Source organism: Emydura macquarii, unplaced genomic scaffold (assembly GCF_026122565.2).
Source record: "Emydura macquarii macquarii isolate MOO-44397 ecotype Brisbane River unplaced genomic scaffold, CSIRO-AGI_Emac_v2 contig_2924, whole genome shotgun sequence".
In the NCBI taxonomy this organism is placed as follows: Eukaryota; Metazoa; Chordata; order Testudines; family Chelidae; genus Emydura; species Emydura macquarii.
In genome coordinates, this window is record NW_027133061.1 from 4,663,061 (window position 1) to 4,681,370 (window position 18,310).

At 44.4% G+C, this 18,310-nt stretch overlaps 1 protein-coding gene across 3 annotated transcripts in view; it reads right to left on the minus strand.

Annotated features, from left to right (window-relative positions):
- LOC137167485 (26S proteasome non-ATPase regulatory subunit 4) overlaps positions 1–11,786 on the minus strand; it is a 60,730-nt gene extending 48,944 nt beyond the window's left edge. For 2 of the 3 annotated variants that reach the window (XM_067569689.1, XM_067569688.1), the window contains exons 1-3: positions 11,426–11,786; positions 1,422–1,456; positions 87–176 (exon numbers count right to left, since the gene is read on the minus strand). In XM_067569689.1, the coding sequence (XP_067425790.1) occupies positions 87–176; positions 1,422–1,456; positions 11,426–11,483 (183 nt within the window). In that variant the 5' untranslated portion in view covers positions 11,484–11,786. The remainder of the gene's footprint in view (positions 1–86; positions 177–1,421; positions 1,457–11,425) is intronic. The other variant, XM_067569691.1, reaches the window with a different exon arrangement.
- Between the last annotated feature and the right edge of the window lie 6,524 nt (positions 11,787–18,310).

Here is an 18,310-nt window from a genome sequence, read left to right on the forward strand (position 1 = left end):
GTCAGAAACCCTGGAGCTCTGCGCAGTATTAATTTAGTGAATAAGAGAATGAAAACAATCAGATTAATTAGGCGAGAAGCACCTACCTTTTTATACGTAGTCTCACCAGTGGAATCTACTCCTCTATGACCTTTCTTTATTGTCTGTGAGCCAGGCTGTCCAGAAGAACTAGACATCTAGGGAGTGGAGGGGAAGGGGAGAGACAAGAACCAAGAAGTTTTAAAAACATCCTAGGTGTATCTCTCTGTCCAGAATCAATGGGCAGAACTATAGAAGGCTACAATGCATATCTCAAGGGTAAGCCTGTGGAGTTTTACAATACATTTGTTTTCGACTTCCACCTTTAATACAAACATGCAGATTGCAGAAAACTACAAGTCCCAGCATGCAATGCCAGAAGCTGCTTGGAGAGATACTAGCTTCTTGGGAGCTTCCTGTGTGATGCAGACTTAGAATCTAAATGAAGAGGAAGAGGTAGAGGGGACTGTCTTTGCACAATATAAGCTAGGAGGAGGATTTTTGGTTCCTGTAAAAAAAGAGTTCTCAGGTTGCTCTTAGAAGCCTTAATTCCCAGCAGATTGGTCCCAAATGACCTCAGGCTGCAACCACTTTGTGTCTTCTTTTACCAGTAAAAAGTAGCTCCCATGAAGGATATGGCTATACTGCAATCACAGGGTGTGACCGCAGCTTGAGAGGACATACTTGAGCTAGCTTTACTCTAGCTAGCTTGGGTACAGGAGCAGTGAAGCCACAGCAGCATGGGCTAGCCCCTTGAGTAATTACCCAGGATTCCAGACAGGCTTGTACATCTCATGTTCAAGTACACACTGCCACAGCGTCACTGCTCCAGTTTCCGAGCTAGCTATGTGTGTTTGAGCTGCAGTGATACCCTAGTGATTGCAGTCCAGACATACCCTGAGAAGACCGGAGTCCTTTCAGGAAGTGAGCTAAGTTGGTGGTACAAGTTAATTTAGTTTCTCAGGTAGAGGTGGCAATTTTAGCCGCATCTTGTCTGCATTGCTCTATGACCCCTCGGAAACTTCTCTGGGTCATTATCTTCTGTCTAAATGGCCATTCTATTGTTCTATAAACTGTGTTCCTTAGTCAAAATGAGTTGAACACAGGCTCTGTGGCATGATATTTATATAGTGTTTTGGTGGCACAGAATCTCTTGACATTCCAGGGCCATTCGGATATAAAAATGGACCCAATTCTCTTCATCAGGAATAAAGGCTCACTGATTCCAGAAGTGAATGCACCAGCTCGTTGCAGCCTTATAATTGTTTGTTCAGCTTTGTCCCCTGCTTTCCCTTTCAGATTCAAGCCATACAGAGCTCAAAATGCCTAGTTTCACAGAAGGCACCTGTTTATGTCAGTGCCCACTGAACAAAGCACACCAAAAATCTCAAGAAGTAACTTACCTCTGAGGTGAATGATTTTTTGAATGTTGCTGACCCTGTCAAGATAAAAATTTAAGAGGCGTTTAGCAAAGAAACAGATGATCACGATTATATATTGTAGAGAAAGCCTGACATTCTGCCATGGTTTGAATGGTTTAATGCATCTCACATCTTTGATTTCTTCCCAGCTTCTCCTCTTGCTCACAGCACAGAGAAATTTTTTTCAGGCCACAAGGAAATGTCATTCTGCTTACCACACAGCCATCCCATCTTAACTTTGTTTATCTCTCACAGTATAACTATTTGCTAGTCTGATCTCCCCTGCTCAGCTAGATTCCAAGAATTTTTTGGCTATGTATAAACATTCAGGGCCAAATTCAGACATGGTGTAAGATGATGCACATTTATCAAATTCAGTGGAGTTACACCAAGACTTAATATGGCTCTAGCCAACCATTAATTAAAATCACTGCATCAAAGACCCAATGGTCATAGTTCAAGCTTTGCGATGCTGCAGTTAAGGCAGCGTCAGCACTTCCACTCTAAACTTATTTCCAGGGGTTTTTAAAAACACAACATAAATCCTTCAAGTTGAATGTTAAGATTCAGACAATACGAGGACTAAATGACAGTGAGGTGATTTACTACTTTTTCCACCTTTTGAAGCCTGGATTCCAGTCCTGTTTCTTGGATACGGGAAGAGAAACAGACTCTGTGATCCTGATCCTTTGTGGATGTTTGTCTAAGTCACAGAACAACCACACACAGTGGCAATAATGCTGAGAGACAGTCCAGAACTGCAAAAGCAAAAATGCTGCCCCCACATAAAATGGAGTCCTGGGAAAACCTGCATTTCTTCCTGGGACCCAAAAAAAAAAACCCACCCCAAAACAACTCCGCCTCCATGGCAGCACATCCTTCCCAGGTGAGAGCCGCAAATACAGTCTGATATAAGCTTCTCTCTCAACCATGGCAACCTCAGTCATCCAAAATGGGCAAAGTAGTGTTATTGTGGTAAGAAAACTATTTCAGCAAAGGATACAAAGGCACTTAATAGCAAAACCTGATCCTCCTTCGGATCCATTTATCAAACAACCAAAGCACCCTTTTCAAGATAGATGAAACAGTGAGCAAAAAAAATCTGTGCCAAAAGCTTTTCACTAATCAAAGTGAGAATATAGTGACTGGCTTTTTCAACTTGTTTCCCACCTCCTCTGTTCTTCCCGTAAGGCAAGAAAGGTGTCATAACAGGTTCTAATTCTTATGTTTAAAGTTCCACACATTCAGGAGCTATTTCTTCCCTCTCTCAGTACATTTTGTGCCCTTCGTAAAAATGAGTAGTCTATTCATATGCGCTGACTTGCAACTAGCTGTGCTATGCAAAGCCATAGACAGGCAGTCAGGGTAGCAGGACAGCCAATTCTGCACACTGGTTGGAGTCAGGTGTCCTGGGACATAGGTCCAAGGGCTCAAGCAAATTATGCTTTCAAGCTTCTTCTATCACTATCCAATTTGGCCTGCTGAACAGTTTTGGAGTCAAAGAGGCTCTGAGTTTCCATGGGCTTGAAGTTTCAGGAGCCTATCAGGCCATCACTCTCTGACAATCCATATTAACAGCTTCTGTTCCTCCTCCCTCCCCAAACAGGAAGTTCTGTCACTACAGAACAGATTGGATCTGAAAGCAAATAGATTACCAATTGGAAGCTAGTTTCTATACATTTCAGTCTTGCTAACAGAAACCACGCAGCCATAACCAGTTTTTCAGTATGCTGTTTTAATGACAAATTGACAAAGCTTTGCTCTGTCACCTTCCAATACAGGTGATTGTTTGAACAAGGCTTTCCAAACGGTTAATGTCTGCGACACAGAGGCAGAGGAAGCAATTCAGTCATTACAATGCAGCACCTGTTCAGCAACAATTGAGCCATATTTCCTTTCCAAGAGAGTATTCTGTAATTATGCAAATCACTTTATAAGTCACACTGAAACAGTAGCACAGCTATTAGCTATGTTAATAAGCATCCAATCAAAACCTTAAATTCTAGGAGGATTTACCAAAAACTATTTATTCAAAAGGAACAAATAAGCCTTTTTATATTGTCTTAATCACATCCAAGAGATAGTAAGCCAAAAAACACCCAACCACCAAAAACACATCACTCAACTTTTCACTGGTGTAGCACGTCTCAACTGAGGATTCCAAATTATGTACTTCACATTCACATGGTCTCTATACTAATGTGAGATAGGCATTCATTTTACAGAGGTTTAGAGTAACCTACAGTGATTTGCCTGAAATCACACAGCAAATCAGCACCAGGACTGAGAAGAGAAACCAAGAATCTGGCTCTACATGGCACAGGTGAGCCTCAGCTGGAGACCGTGTCCCGTTCTGGGGGAGACACTTTAGGAAAGATGTGGACAAAGTGGAGAGTCCAGAGGAGAACAACAAATATGATAAAAGGTTTAGAAAATCTCATCTATGAGGAAAGGCTAAAATACCTGGGCAAAGTTTAGTCTTGAGAAAAAGACAATTGAGGGGGAGACCTGATGAAAGTCATCCAATATGTTAAGGGCTGTTATCAAAGGGTCAGTGATCAATTGTTCCCCATGTCCACTGAAAACAGGACAAGAAGCAATTGGCTTAATCTGAAGCAAGAGAGATTTAGATTAGATATTAGGAAAAAGCTTTCTAATTGTAAGGGAAGTTAAACACTGGAACAGGCTTCCAAGAGAGGTCATGGAATCCCCATCAATGGAACTTTTAAAGAACAATTAGACAAAACACCTGTCAGGGATGGTCTAGGATTACTTGGTCCTGCCTCAGCACAGGAGGCTGGACTAATGAGCTCTCAAGGTCTCTTCCAGCTCTACATTTCTATGATTCTATGAATCCCCATTCCTACTTCCCTGGTCTAACTGCTAGAGACCAGTCTCCCATCATGTAATGCTAGAGAATGTTACAATTTTTCACATAAGCTATATCTGATTTCCAAATAACTATCTTCAAATCAAGTGGCACTATTTACAAGAACAGATCACTTGTCAGCACAGGGAAGTTACTGGATGCTGTAACAAGGATCAGTAACCAACACACACACCCACCATGTGCAAGACAGGAAGCACTCCCTTCCTTTCCCTAGTTCGCTCATTTCCAAACAAATGTGCAATATCCGTTGATTGCAATACCTCCAACGGCTGGAGATGAGACACTAGATGGGGAGCATTCTGAACTACTACAGAGATTATTTTTCAAGTGTCTGGCTAGTGTGTCTTGCTCTCATCCTCAGGGTCTAACTGAGCATCCATTTGGGTTCTAGAAGGAATTTTTCCCCAGATCAGATTGGCAGAGACCCTGGTGGTTTTTTGCCTCTCTCTATAGCATTGGACACAGGTCACTTGCTGGTTGAACTAGATTTAGTGGTGGATTCTCTGTAACTTGAAGTTTTTAAATGAAGATTTAAGGACTTCAGTAACTCAGCCAGAGGTTATAGGCCTATTGCAGGAGTGGATGGGTGAGGTTCTGCATCCTGCGATATGCAGGTGGTCAGACCAGATGATCATGATGGTCCCTTCTGGCCTTCAGTCTATGAGATTGGGCAATGGGTTATTTCTGTTTGCTCACAATAAAGATGCTTAACCACACTTGAGCACTAGAATGAACATGCAACAGGCGTCTGTTCTCCTAAGCAAAGGGGAGATTAATGTAAACAGGCAGGTGCAACTCCTTTAAATGTTGGGAGTTGCCTGCAAACTCATAAGCTTCCTCAGTTAAAAGCATTCCTAGTTTTGGCCAGAGGGAGGCATCATACACAGAGCCAAAGAATAGTTTAAACTAAAAGACTTTCCATACCAGGAAGTTAGAGTTAGTCTCTTTTTTAAAATGACCATTTCTTCTGCAGTATATGGAGAAACGAAGAGCAGCATCAGCCAACTCAATGAGCACATTTTCTACAAAACTGAACCACCTTTAGATAAAGTTTAGCTTGTACCTGGATGTTTCTGAAAACATGTTAGATCTGCTTAAACTCATGTTTTTTGAAAAAGAGATGAGTTAAATATTTTTTAATCTAAGTCCTTAATAAAAATCAAGCAGGTGGTCAATAAAGAGTTGTTAGCTATTTTGATTCTCTGAGGTTTAATTCCATGCCTAGTCTCTCTTTTGGGGTTAGAGGGATTAGATAAATGTTAGAAATTACCTACACACATACAAAAAGGATGGATTTATCATATGTTTGCATCTTTTAACATTACCTAACCAACTCCCGAGGAGAATTCAGACTGTCCATAGAGTTATTTACTGGAAGCTGAATCGAGCTAAGCAAATAGAAACTGGCTGCCTTCCTCTGGCCTTTGCTGGATGAAAATAGTAGAGGACCACTACAAGTAGTATACTTCTCACAGCACATCAAATAAATAGTCTAAAAGCTATTGTGGTGGCATTTTGGTTAAACAGCCAAGGAACTTCTCTGAAAGGAATATGCAACACGGAAATTCAGGTCAAATTCTCACTTCACTCATTTGTCTAGTAGATAGGCGTGCTAATTCGGGGTGCCCAAGATTCATAGCGACCAGTGTCTATTTTTATGGAGCTGTTCAGACAAATTGTAGTTGTATCTCATGTTTTACATAAAAATAAAAGTGAAAACATCAAACCCAAACATCAGCCGCTACACTCTTCAGTGTATGAAGCATTTTACAAGCTAAGCATCACAGCCACACCAAACAAGCATGCACTGAAGCTGCTAGAAGCTCTTCTGAGGAAAGAAGCCGTATCTCCATTCCCTCTCCCAATTTCAGGTTTCATCTCAACCCTTCCAGCACAAGACTGGAGAGGGACATATAAAAAATCTCTTCGATTAGGATGGCTTTCAAAGGTTCTTCAGATGGAAGACAGCAGAGAAGTTTTTAGAAAGGCATATCAGATAAGTATGAAAGCAAAAAGGAGCCTAACTACAATAATCCTGGCACACGCACAGCCGTTTAGATGTCAGGAGATAGCTTATACTTTCATACAACGTGCACTTTAAAAAAAAAAAAAGCCATTTAATTAAAGTAAACACAGTTATAACATCCATCTACTAAGCCTACAAAAGGCTTGATTCTGTATCTCTCTTCTTGAAAGCCAAGACAGTTATATAAAATGTGCAGTTTGCTGCTAGTTATCAGATGGGAAGAAAACCCATGCTTGTGAAGCATATATATGCAACATGTCTACCTCTTTGAGAAAACACTGAGCAGCACAAAAAGCTGAAACCTATGAGGAAAAACAAAGTTTATAAGATAAAAAATGTGAATTGAAAATTCAACCCTTAAAGAAATGGGAGATTTTTTTGTGGCTTCAGTTACAGGAACAAATTTTATCAAGACTAAATATAATTTCTGTAAAGTAAGAAAGGACACCTCTCAAACTGTGCAAACAAACAAAAAAGTGTTGCATTCTTAACAAGACACCCTCTACTTTGATGAGTTCATTACAACTAAACTCTTTTGTAGCTCTAGAAGATGAGTGTCTAAATATTTCATTTACTTTTGGTAAAAGACTCTTATGGACACTCCAGGAGCCTGGCTTGAACGAAAAGTCAAAACAACATTCTTGATCATAGTAGCTGGAGATGAAAGAGATCTGTTAGATCATTCAGTTCACCCCCTGCCAGGGCAGAATACAGTCCTCTGAAAGAGGATATATATTTTAAACACTTGATCTTGGCTGGAAGGCCAAGCAGTGAGTGACATTTTGAAGTTCTCTGCATCAATAGGTCTATCCAACAATTTATGTTAAGAACATTCCTAAAAGTTTTTTATTTAAAATTTGCTGTTAAAGAACCTCTAGATTAAGACTAGCTAAATTTTGTAGATTCTTTTTCACTATCTACTCATTCTTGCTACCACAATTTGCTAGGAGTCAGCAGAATTAACATACGCATGAAAGACTGTATTACCCTGGATTAGTGCACAATTTCTTCTCTCAATACTTCAATTGTACTATGAACTAACTGATCAGAGCATGAGATAGGATATTTCTAAAGTTACTGGGATGCTGCTGACAATTTTTAGGCTCAGAGTGAGACCATTAGAGTTTACTGGGGAATACAGGAAAATTCTAAACATTTTGCACAACATTATCATAGCAAGCTCCTCTTGTTGCTTTACAGGACGGGACTATTTCCCAGGGCTTGGATGTTACAGCGACTGGCACTTTATAAATATCTAATACAGATAGCTGAGCTCAGACATCACAACATCCAGAAATAGAAGAAAACACAGGAAGCTCTGTGGACTTTACCTCATTATAGCACAGAGAGATCTGGCAAATTGGGAGAAAAACAGGTTTTCAAACGTCTCTCCCCATCTCCTTAAGGTTTGTGGGTGAAGTGTTCATGTTAGTAAGTGAGCATTGTAATCCTACTGGACCATGAGAATGGTAAACTCACTATTTGAGACTGTTACTGTAACAAACCCAGGAACAGAGATACTTAAGGGCAACTAACAATTTCAGGTCCTGAACCAAAACCCACTTAAGTCAGTGAAAACAACGAGAGTCCTGTAGCACCTTAAAGACTAACACATTTCTGCGGGCATAAGCTTTCATGGGCTGCAACCCACTTCGTCAGATGCATGTCAGTCTTTAAGGTGCTAGAGGACTCTCATTGTTTTTGCTGTATACAGATTAACATGGCTACCCCTCTGGAACGTCAAGCCAGTGAGAATCTTTCCACTGATTTAAACAGGTTTAGGACCAGGCCCAGAGCCATAACTAGGCATTTTAGCACCCAGGACGAGCAAGCATATTTGCGCTTCCTAGAAGGGATGCAGGCCAAGCGCAACAGCTCCAAGCTGCATCCCTGACGAGCTCTTGCCTCTTCCCCAAAGGAGCCCACAGCTGGTCAGCAATGCCCCTTGGATTAAACCCCTGCCTATGGAGCCCGCCCTGCCGTGCAGAGGTGGCCTGGCTTAGAGAGCAGGACAGGAAGGGCTGCTGGGCAGCCAGCCAGCACCCTGGTTTCAAAAGTGCAGAGAGTCAGGGGCCTGAGTGGACTGGGCCACTCCCATCAGTTTCCAATCCACTGGCTCCTGGTAGGAGGCAATGGTTTTCAAACTGTGGGGCAAGCCACCCTAGGGGAGGTACACCCCCCAATTTGAAAACCTCTGTGCTAAATGGAAGGCAGAAATCGGGGGAGGCACGTGCATCCCTCCCCCCCTCATTTTTGTATCCCCTGCAGCTTTGAGTTAAACACTGCTTTTTTATATAAAGAATCAGGTCAAAAACAACTTACTTTTGAGGTCAAGCTTTACAAATATGGCACAACAAATCATGTTAATTTAAAAAATAAGTTAAATTAAGCCTTTCCACTTGGTGATTTAAATCAATCCACCCTGGGTTTTGAAGTTTATCTCTGTGAGGAAAAGGGCAAGAAACTTTTTAAAATTGAGGCTTAGGACTCCAATAGTCATTTAATATCCCATTTTAAGATATTTCTATCTAAATAGCTTGTCAGCTACTATTTAAAACCTTTAATTGAAGTTTACTCAACTAATTTTTCATTCTTTGCACTAGATTTTGACTAGGTGAGATCAAGAATCAAGTTATCTTTCTCTACGCTTTTTAAATGTTTTTCCCCTACAAATCAGGAAAGCTTAAAGAATTTTTTTAATCGTTTTAGTTAACTATTTATGGTACCATAATTCAGAACCCCCTTGTCCAATTCACTTCAAATCTGTCAGAAAAATTCTACCTCTGCTCTCAAAATTAGGTTAGGTCAGGTCTCTGGCTATGTTCCTTTGTTTGGAGATTTGAGAGAGGGTCCCAAAAATCAGGGTTACAATGAAAACTCAGTTGGAACTACAACTATGGAGTGACTACTGCACTGAACGCAGAAAGAATCAAATATCTGAAGTCTCAGATTGATACTTTTGGCACACCCTCTCTGTCCCACTTCAAAGTGAAAGCAACAAGGTGCGATCCTCTTGGGTGTTTCCACACATAGTTTAAAATACAAACAAGACGACACATTGGCATGTCCTGCAGAGAGGATGGGGGAAACTCTGCGTGACTGGACTGAAAGGAGGAAAGAATGGAAGTTTCAGAAACATTCATCCCCTTTACGTATGCTGAGAAAAGCCAGTAATTGAGCAATATGCCAGAGGGTAAATAGTAACGTGCTACAGTGTGGACAGTGCTCTAACAAGCCATGCCAAGGTTTGAAGTGGTTTTAGTTGTATTGTGGGAAAGGAATGAGTGCACTCTCCATGTCCAAGCTAACAAGCTTTTTTTTAATATCCAACTACTATGCTCTTTCTGTCTGAAGAAGGCTGTACTCTGCTGCCTGTGGAGCCTGACAATGCTGCTCCTGGGGTGCCTCCCTGTAGATGTTTGTTGGAAAAAGAACCAAGATACCCTTAAATTCTTGAGAAGATGGTTGCTGAATTCAGGACCAGAGTTTGTATCCTCCTGTAGCACAGTAATAAGATCACAAGATAAGGCAATTATCATTTGAAACAGAGGGAACAGTTACTGGTCTAAACCAATATTTGCTAATTAGTCAAATAATAAAAAAACTTACAAGTCACAGGACAGTCAAAAGTTTAATGGCAATCACTTGCACCAAAGGCTGCGCCTGTCTACACTAAACTTTTTTTTTGGTAAAGAGGCAGCAACACTGGGAGAACTAGTGTAGGCAGCATTTTACTGCCTTGTTAATGCTGCTTAGAGCAGCTCTAGATGAAACTGTGACAAAGATGTCATTGCCCTGTGTACACTAGAGCTTCCACCATTGTTACCACTCTGGGAGATTTCCAAAAGTAGTTTAGTGCACATACTCATAAGGGATGGGCAAGAGGAAGAAGAGAAGATAGAAAGATTATAAAGCTTGTGCAGTAAATGATGAAGTAAGGATACATACGTAAAACGGATCATAAAGGGTGGACTGATCGTTTGCAATGTAAACTAAAGGCCTTTTAAAGAAGTTAACTTGCATTGTAGCCACAGGCTACAGAGAGGTGTTTGGTTTGGCGGTTATTACAGACCCAACCCCATTCCTGTAAAAAGGGAATGGTGCTGCTCAGTAACTCCCCAGTGATACTGCAAGAATTAGCGTTTGTGAAATGCTCTGAAGATGCAATATGGAGGTGTGTGTAAATGCTAAGTGTCTGCCCCATTCTTTCCCAGAAGTGGCTGGCTGCCCCACAACCCCATTTTTATTATTACTGGCCTCCACCAGCAGGTCTGGCAATGGCATTCAGAGCTCCTTCAAGCCGCTGTCACCAATTCTGGTTCAGCTACAATTAATAAAGAGAAAAGACCAGGACTTCAGAGACGATACATGTTAAAAGAGCAGGGACAAAAAAACTCCACATCCTTGTAAATAGAGAAAGGACCAGAAAATCTGCGCCTTGGCTTCTCAGACACGGATCCTCTTCATAAAACAAACCTAAATGATAATTTACCTGCCCACTGCCCCTTACCTCCTGCAGGGTCCGGAAGGACTCTGAAAAGCTACGGCTGCACAGCTAGCCTGCCCGAATACCGCCCCCCCCGACCCCAGTGTCACCAGAGAGCACAGACCAAGCACCCCGCCTCGCATCACCCCTTCACCGGCCCTGCCCTCGGCACCAGACCCCTGGGCATCCCCCGCCAGAGCGCGACAATGACAGTGTTTGCAAACACCAGCCCTTTCCCCTCCATTCCCCATGCAACGGTAGGAGACCGCCCCGCCCCGCCACAGCGCCTGGCTCCGGCACCCACCGCCAAAGAAAAGGGGATGGGGAAGGGACGGGGAGTCATCACACCTCACCCCCCGGCCAGGGCATGGGGCGGGAGCAGAGCCGCGCGGTTGCGGGGGGGGGGGAGAGACTCAGCTCCCGCCCAGCTACCCCACCCCCACAGCCTCCCATACAGGCGCCTCGCCCCCACCCCATTCAGGGGGCCTCGCCCCTCCCCCCGCCTCGACACAGGGGCCGCGGCTCCCAGCACGCCCAGGTCCCCCCCTTCCCCTCAGGCGCGCGCCCCCCGCCGGACCCCTTACCCGCAATGCCGGCGCTGCTGCTGCTGCTGCCCCCGGACTCCGGCCCGGCCGACGCCATCTTGGAGGAGCTTCTCCCTGCCCTGCTCCACTCTAGTCCGGGCTCTGGCCGCCGGCAGCTCCTCCCTCCCCCCCGCTCAGCCCCTCACTTGGTGCCGCCCGGCCCGCTGCGCCCGCGGCTCAGGGCCGCACCATTCGGGCTCTCTCCCTCCGACTTGGACTTGGACTCGCCCTGCCGGCTTCGGACCGAACCACTCAGCGCGGACAGGAGGGGGGGGCAGTGATGATAAACTGCCCAGCTGTGTGCGGCTCAACCCTTCCCCTACCCGGGCCCGCCGCCCGGCTCTTGTCTTGTGGTTGTGGCTTGTTGGACAGGGCGGCTGCTGCCGCTGCCTGCCTGCAGCGCATGCGCATTGAAGAGGATGGCTGAAGCCATCGTGGAGGCCGCCATGGGTCACGTGGCAGTGGAGGAGGTCCCCAAAACAATGATAACCTCCTCCAGTCTAATGTCAAGGGGTGGGGCGGGCCCATCATGGTGATCCTGGAATGTTGCCATGGTAACAGAACATGTCACCTCCTGACTTCATTTGTGTTCCCATGGTGCTTTGACCTCACCCCGTTGCCAATGGCGCCTTACGTCCTGACCTCACCCTCCCATCATGTCACGGTAGCACCGCAGGTCCTCACCTCATCAGGTCATGGCACGACATGGCCTGACCTCCGCGTGCCACGGCAGCATCTCACAGACTGATCTCACCCCATCACCTCTTTATCATATCGTGCCACGACCGGCCCTGACCTCATTGTGGCACCTCACTTCTTGACCGTACTGCGTGGCCATGCGGCCTCACATCCTGACCTCATCCTCCCATCATGTCACTGTAGCACCCGCAACTTGCCACCAAGTCGTGCGCTGGCCTCGCTGCATCACATCATGACCCGTGGAGCTGCAGCACCATTTTGCCATGAGAAACATAACCCTGTTGCATCTCTAGGCAAGGGCTTAGCCCATCCTGACACCACAACAGAACACCAGGGACTTTTGTTTGATGCTATCATGAGCTGACAAGAAGCTGTATAATGCTGCATTGCTAGGCAATGGCCATTTGCCACACCAGGATATCCTAACACCTAACCATGGTCTTTTGGACATGTGGCAACAAGGAATGACATCATATCGCCTCACTGGCCAGTTTGACATGTTGTCATGCCAAGACAAGAGTGTTTACACAGAGTATCATCATGCTGCCCACATGACCCTACCAGCTTGTCACAATGCTACTTGACAGCCCCCGTGGGTTACTGCTGCCATATTGCAACACAGCAAGATGTAATGGTTGCAATACTAACTGCTCGTGTTTTAACACAAATTTGTCCTGTCACATTATGGCAAGTCATCATGCCATGATGCCATGTTAGTGTATTTTGGCACAGTTTCATCATGGCCCACAGCCAGGGGATGGCCTCTACAGCTCAGTGTGGGATGTTGCATTGTGGCCTGTCATCTTGTGGTGCAATTGTGGCATGTCATCTTTTGGTGGAATGTTCTTCTTGGTGCATCATCCTGTCCCAGTGACTTGATGGTGTCTTGGTATAATGTCATGCTACATCAGGCTGCAGCGTCACCTTGCAATGCCGGGTGAAAGCATGCACGCAATGTCCATGCTTGGACAGCATTAAAGATCTCTGGCTCTAACTCAAAAGTAAGGGGGTCCTGAGTAAATCTGGGGTAATTAAATTCTGCGTCCCTAAATTCTCACTGCAGTTTCATTTGGTTATGAGATTCTTCTTCACTTTCTGTCATGTAGCATTGCTGTGGAATGTTAAACCACTGCTGCATTCCACCCCAGAACTGGTTGCATTTCAATGGTGAAGTCAGTCATTCCAACTTGCAAATAATTTTGTGATGAAAGATGCGTTATAGGTTCAATAGATTATATGACACTATCTTTGACCGAGAGGCATGCACAGAAGTAGCAGAACAGGAACACCTGAGGGCTAGTTTCAGCTCTGACACAGACTTCATCTCTGGCCTTGGGCAAGTCAGTTAACCTCTGTGCTTCACTCTCACTTCTTGTAAAGTGTGGATATAGCACATACCTAACCCCTATACAGCATGGGAAGAAGGGAATTGTTAATTAATGAATGTTCATGAAGCGCTATGGAGGTCAGAAGTGCCATGCATTATTTGTAACTGAGTCAGTGCAATGAGGGAAACTCTCTATGTTCACATCGGTAAGACCCGCTGTTGTGAAAACAGAATGGGACCTTCGCAGCTGCTGGGAGAGTCCTTGTTTTGAAAGCTCCCTGTCAAATTAAGCATGGCTTTATTTTAACTGGTGACTCAGATAGGTTACAAGCCATGAAACAAAGCATTGCATTACAGCGCTGTCCTTTCCAATCTGTCAGCTCAGTTAACCAATCGTATCATTTCCCACAGCAGGGTAATAATAGGTCTGTTTGGGATGCCTAGCACCCTATGGGCAGGCGTTAGAAATCTGCTGCCACCTATGGACAAAACATCAGAGACACAGAAGGAAAGACAGCTGCCGTGGGGATTTCAGACAGATCCAATCTTCTTGTCTTTAGCAACAATCCATCACGAAAGAACGGATAGCTTGGCCCAGTGAATTAAGGCGCATTCCTACTAATCTTGATTTCATAAGAAGACTACTTATATGTGATGTAACAAGAATATAATCAGATTGTCCAAGGGCCAGTCCTGTAACCCTGGGGCAATTGTGGTTATTTTGCATGTCAAGTGATGTTTCTAAAATCCAGACTCCTAAGATGTTTTTCTGGTTGTTTCTTTCCACCTCCTCAACACTAATTTAAACCTGGTAATTCTCGGCTCATAGTAATGATGAGAAAATCAAATGCCCTCTGTTGCCTTCAAGAGAATCAGGAGAAAACTCCTGCAGGCAGCTCTGTGCAGACAGGCTCTTGTACCGCGCCCTCATGGAGCCCTTTGTCTTCAATGGGGCCCCGCGCAGGGGGTTGTCCAAACCCAAACAAAGGATAGAGGCCCCGCTGACCCGCAGGCTGTCATCATTTATGGCTGCGATTTTTAAGTCTAGTTCATTTCTTCTCTTGAGCTGGTCATTCTTGCTGCCCTATACACAGGTGGGGAGACCAGCTTCACATTGTTGCTTTGCCAATGATATCAGGTCTGTATTGGAGGGGACTTCTCAAAGAATAATAACACTGCTTCGACTTTACATGGACCAAGCACTGTGCAGACATTACTTGATTCATCCTGGCTCATCCTTACCATTATCCCGTGTCACCCATGTGAGTTCTAGTCCCATCACTGCCAGAGACTCGCTGTGTAACTTTGGGCAAGTCACATCCCCACTCTGTGCGTCAGTTTCCCCATCTGTAAAATGGAGGCACTAATACCTACCTCACAGGGAGTTGTAAGAGTTAATTTGAGATAATAAAATCATAGGAATTTAGGGCTGGAAGGAACCTCAAAAGATCATCTAGTTCAGTGTTGATCAGTCTTACTGACACCTAAGACCAGCTTGCTGCTTTCCTAAACTGTGTCTCAGGGAGATCTCAGGGACTGGTGCCGGTCCACAGACCGGTAATTGAGAAACACGGGTCTAATCCAACCCCCTGTGCTGAGGCAGGATTAAGTATGCCGAGATCCCCCTGAGAGGTGTTTGTCTAACTTGTTTTTGAAAACCTCCAACAATGGGGGTTCCACAACCTCCCTTGGAAGCTAATTCCAGTGCTTAATATCCTTAGAGTTAGGTAGTTTTCCTGATCTAACCTGAATCTCCATTGTGCAAACTAAAAGGATTATTTCTTGTCCTGCCCTTAATGGACCTGGAGAACAATAGCTAGGTGGAAGGTACCATAGACATGCAAATGATCCTGTTCACCTAGCAGAACTGTACCTCAGGTACCCCCTGCAAGTATGTACTAATGGATTCAGTGACTGAAACTCGTTACAAATAACACAGATTAAACAATCCAGGCAGAAACCATGCCACTAACATGTGACTGGTGCTAAAAGTTTCCATTCCATAGGAAGATAGGGAATTGCCAAATTGGATCAGACTTGAGGTCCACCTGGTCCTGTCTCCTGTGTCCAATAATGCCCAGCTACCAGCTACTTCAGAGGAACGTGTAAGAACCCAACAGCAGCAAAGACGGGGTAATATGCCCCTCATAGTAGGTCTCATCCTGGTCTCTGTGAGTATGTCTACACTGCAAAAAACAAAACAAAACAAAACAACAACCCCGTGGCAGCGAGTTGGCTTCAAAGCCCAAACAGGAACATCCACACAGCTGTTTGCAGTCCTGCGCTCTGAGACTCACTGGTGCAGGGTCTTTTTTTGCAGGGTAGACATACTCTCTTAGCCAGAGAGATCAGCTTAAACGCTGAAGCAGGAGATGTAATATCCCTTCTAGAACTGTTGTTAGCAGTAACTGTGCTAAATCTAGATATTCTGGTTATCCAAAGAAATATCTAGTCCCTTTTTGGATCTTGCTAAAAGCTGTCACCCCTTGGTAAGTGAGAGTGCTCCTAAACCTGATCTGTAATTATACTGGGCCAAATTTATCCCTGGTGTAACTCCATTGAAGCAATCTTTACTCAGGCAAGGCTTGCACTGACTTAAAAAAACCATGCATGAACATTAACTTGATTCCCATGTCTGTGCTCGAACCTTTAGACAACAACGCAATGGAGCTCAGAAAACAAAAGCAATTTCAGATAGGGCAGCACAACCAAACACATGCTCTGTACTCCAAATCTGATTCCCTATCGTCTTGAGTGTTGTGCAGTCATTTACATCGATGCAAAGCAGATTTAAAATGATGCTGTCCCAGGGCAGGATTGTTCCAATCTGTCAATAAAGCCCGAGAGAGAGATGAAATTTGAAAGGGCAATGAGGAATAGATGGATGTGAGATCAGATAGATTGGATGGAATGAGTGCATCATACAATCACCAAAGGGTATTTCTTACCACTCAGAATAGCTACCAGCCCCAGCTAACCTGAAACTAGCTGAAACTCAGGCAAGTCAGGTTAGATTTCCTACGTTTAGGCCTGGTCTACGCTACACGGTTAGGTTGACGTAAATTGCCTTGCGTTGACCTCGCTGTGGAAGTATCTTCACTTAGAGTTGATTCCTGCCAATGTAGGTGCCGCTCTTCACCAATTAGGTAACACCCTTTCCCTGAGCGGAGTAGGGTCACGGGTGATGTAATTAGGCCAACGCAGTGTCAGTGTAGACACTGTGTTACAAGGGCGGATTGCAGTCTGCTAAAAGTTTATTCCTGTGGATGTGGATTGGATGCAGATGGACATATTTGTATTCGCGCAGGGCTCTAGATACAAGCACTTCTAGTGATGATGCACACCGCCGATTCAAGGAGCCAAGTGTGCACACACACAAGCGAATCAATAACTGTGGTGGCTGTATGCTGACGTAAGTTAGGTTGATATAATTTTGTAGTGTAGACATGGCCTCAGATGCTAAAGTTTTCTCTACTTATCAGACCTTTAAAATGACCTTTCAGAAAAATGCCATGGAACTTCCTGTGGTGTGAAAAACCTGTAGGTTCCAAATTAAACTAATCAGAAGGAGTTAGATTTACAGTACATATTTTAGCAACAAAGCAGATCAGCTGATAATTAATCATGCATTTTCAGCTCAGTATTGTAAGTTTCTTCCAGGTATATTAGAAATCTAGATTTATAACAAAGATGAGTTAATTGTGTTGGGACATCAGAAATGCACATGCCATGATAAATTCATACCTAGTGGAAAAATTTGAAAATCTTTCCCAGCAGAGACAATTCTGCTGAGATCTGAGATTTGATTTATTTCTCTTTGTTGATCAAATTAATCTCTTGTGTTAGTGGATGCAACTGCTATTGACTTAATGTGAGTATTTACACCAGGGCTGAATTTGGCCCATGGATCTTTGCTCCTTCAGTTGGGATACATCTAACTCATTGGTCTTATTTCCCATTTGAGGTCACAGACCTGTTTCTGCCATCACAATTGGGCTGCGGTGGAATTATGGTGTCAGAAGCCCAAGATTGGTTTTAGTAGCACACCGAATTTACCAAGGGTCATAGGGCATTCCCCATCACTCGCAATTTTTAAATCAAGGTTAGATGTTTTTCTTGAAGATCTGCTCTAGGAATTATTTTGGGGCAGTTCTTTGGCCTGTGTTGTCCAGGAGGTCAGACTAGATCAGTGGTCCCTAAACTTTTCCTCTTGCGCCTCCCCTTGCCAGTAATAGAATGTGTCTGCGCCCCCCAGGCCAGTAGTGGAGTCACAGGAGGGCTGAGGGGGCGGGGGGAACCTGAGAGCAGGGGCCAGTGGATGCAAGCAGGCTGCAGCTGCGGAGCTGGTTGCAGAGCGTGACTGGGCGGTGCTCCCTCCCCACCCCCTCATGGGGGCTGGCCCAGGCTCTGCCACGTCCTCCTCCGCCCCCAGACATTCCTGTGCATCCCTCTAGGGGGCCACACCCCACAGTTTGGGGACCACTGGATCATAAAGGTCCCCTCTGACCTTGGAATCTATGAAGTTGTAAACTAAGAAACCTGAAATCACGTAAAACCTGTTTTTGTGCCAAAGTTCAGACTCAAATCAGCTTCCTCGAAAGTTTCCTGCAACTTTTGAGCAAGACTAAGCCCAGATTAAAAATAAACAGATCATGGTCCCGCATTCAACCCAGGTGAAACTCAGTGGTTTGGGTTGAGGTTTGCTTTATTTGTTGGGTCCCCACAGCTGAGCTACCTCCTGCGGGTGGGGGCCAGCTGCTGAAACAAATAATTAATATTTGGAGAGTTTTTTGAGCTCTTTGGATGGAAGGCATCCCTGCAGGGCAAAGAATCCCCCTGAATGATCATGTTTCAATGCA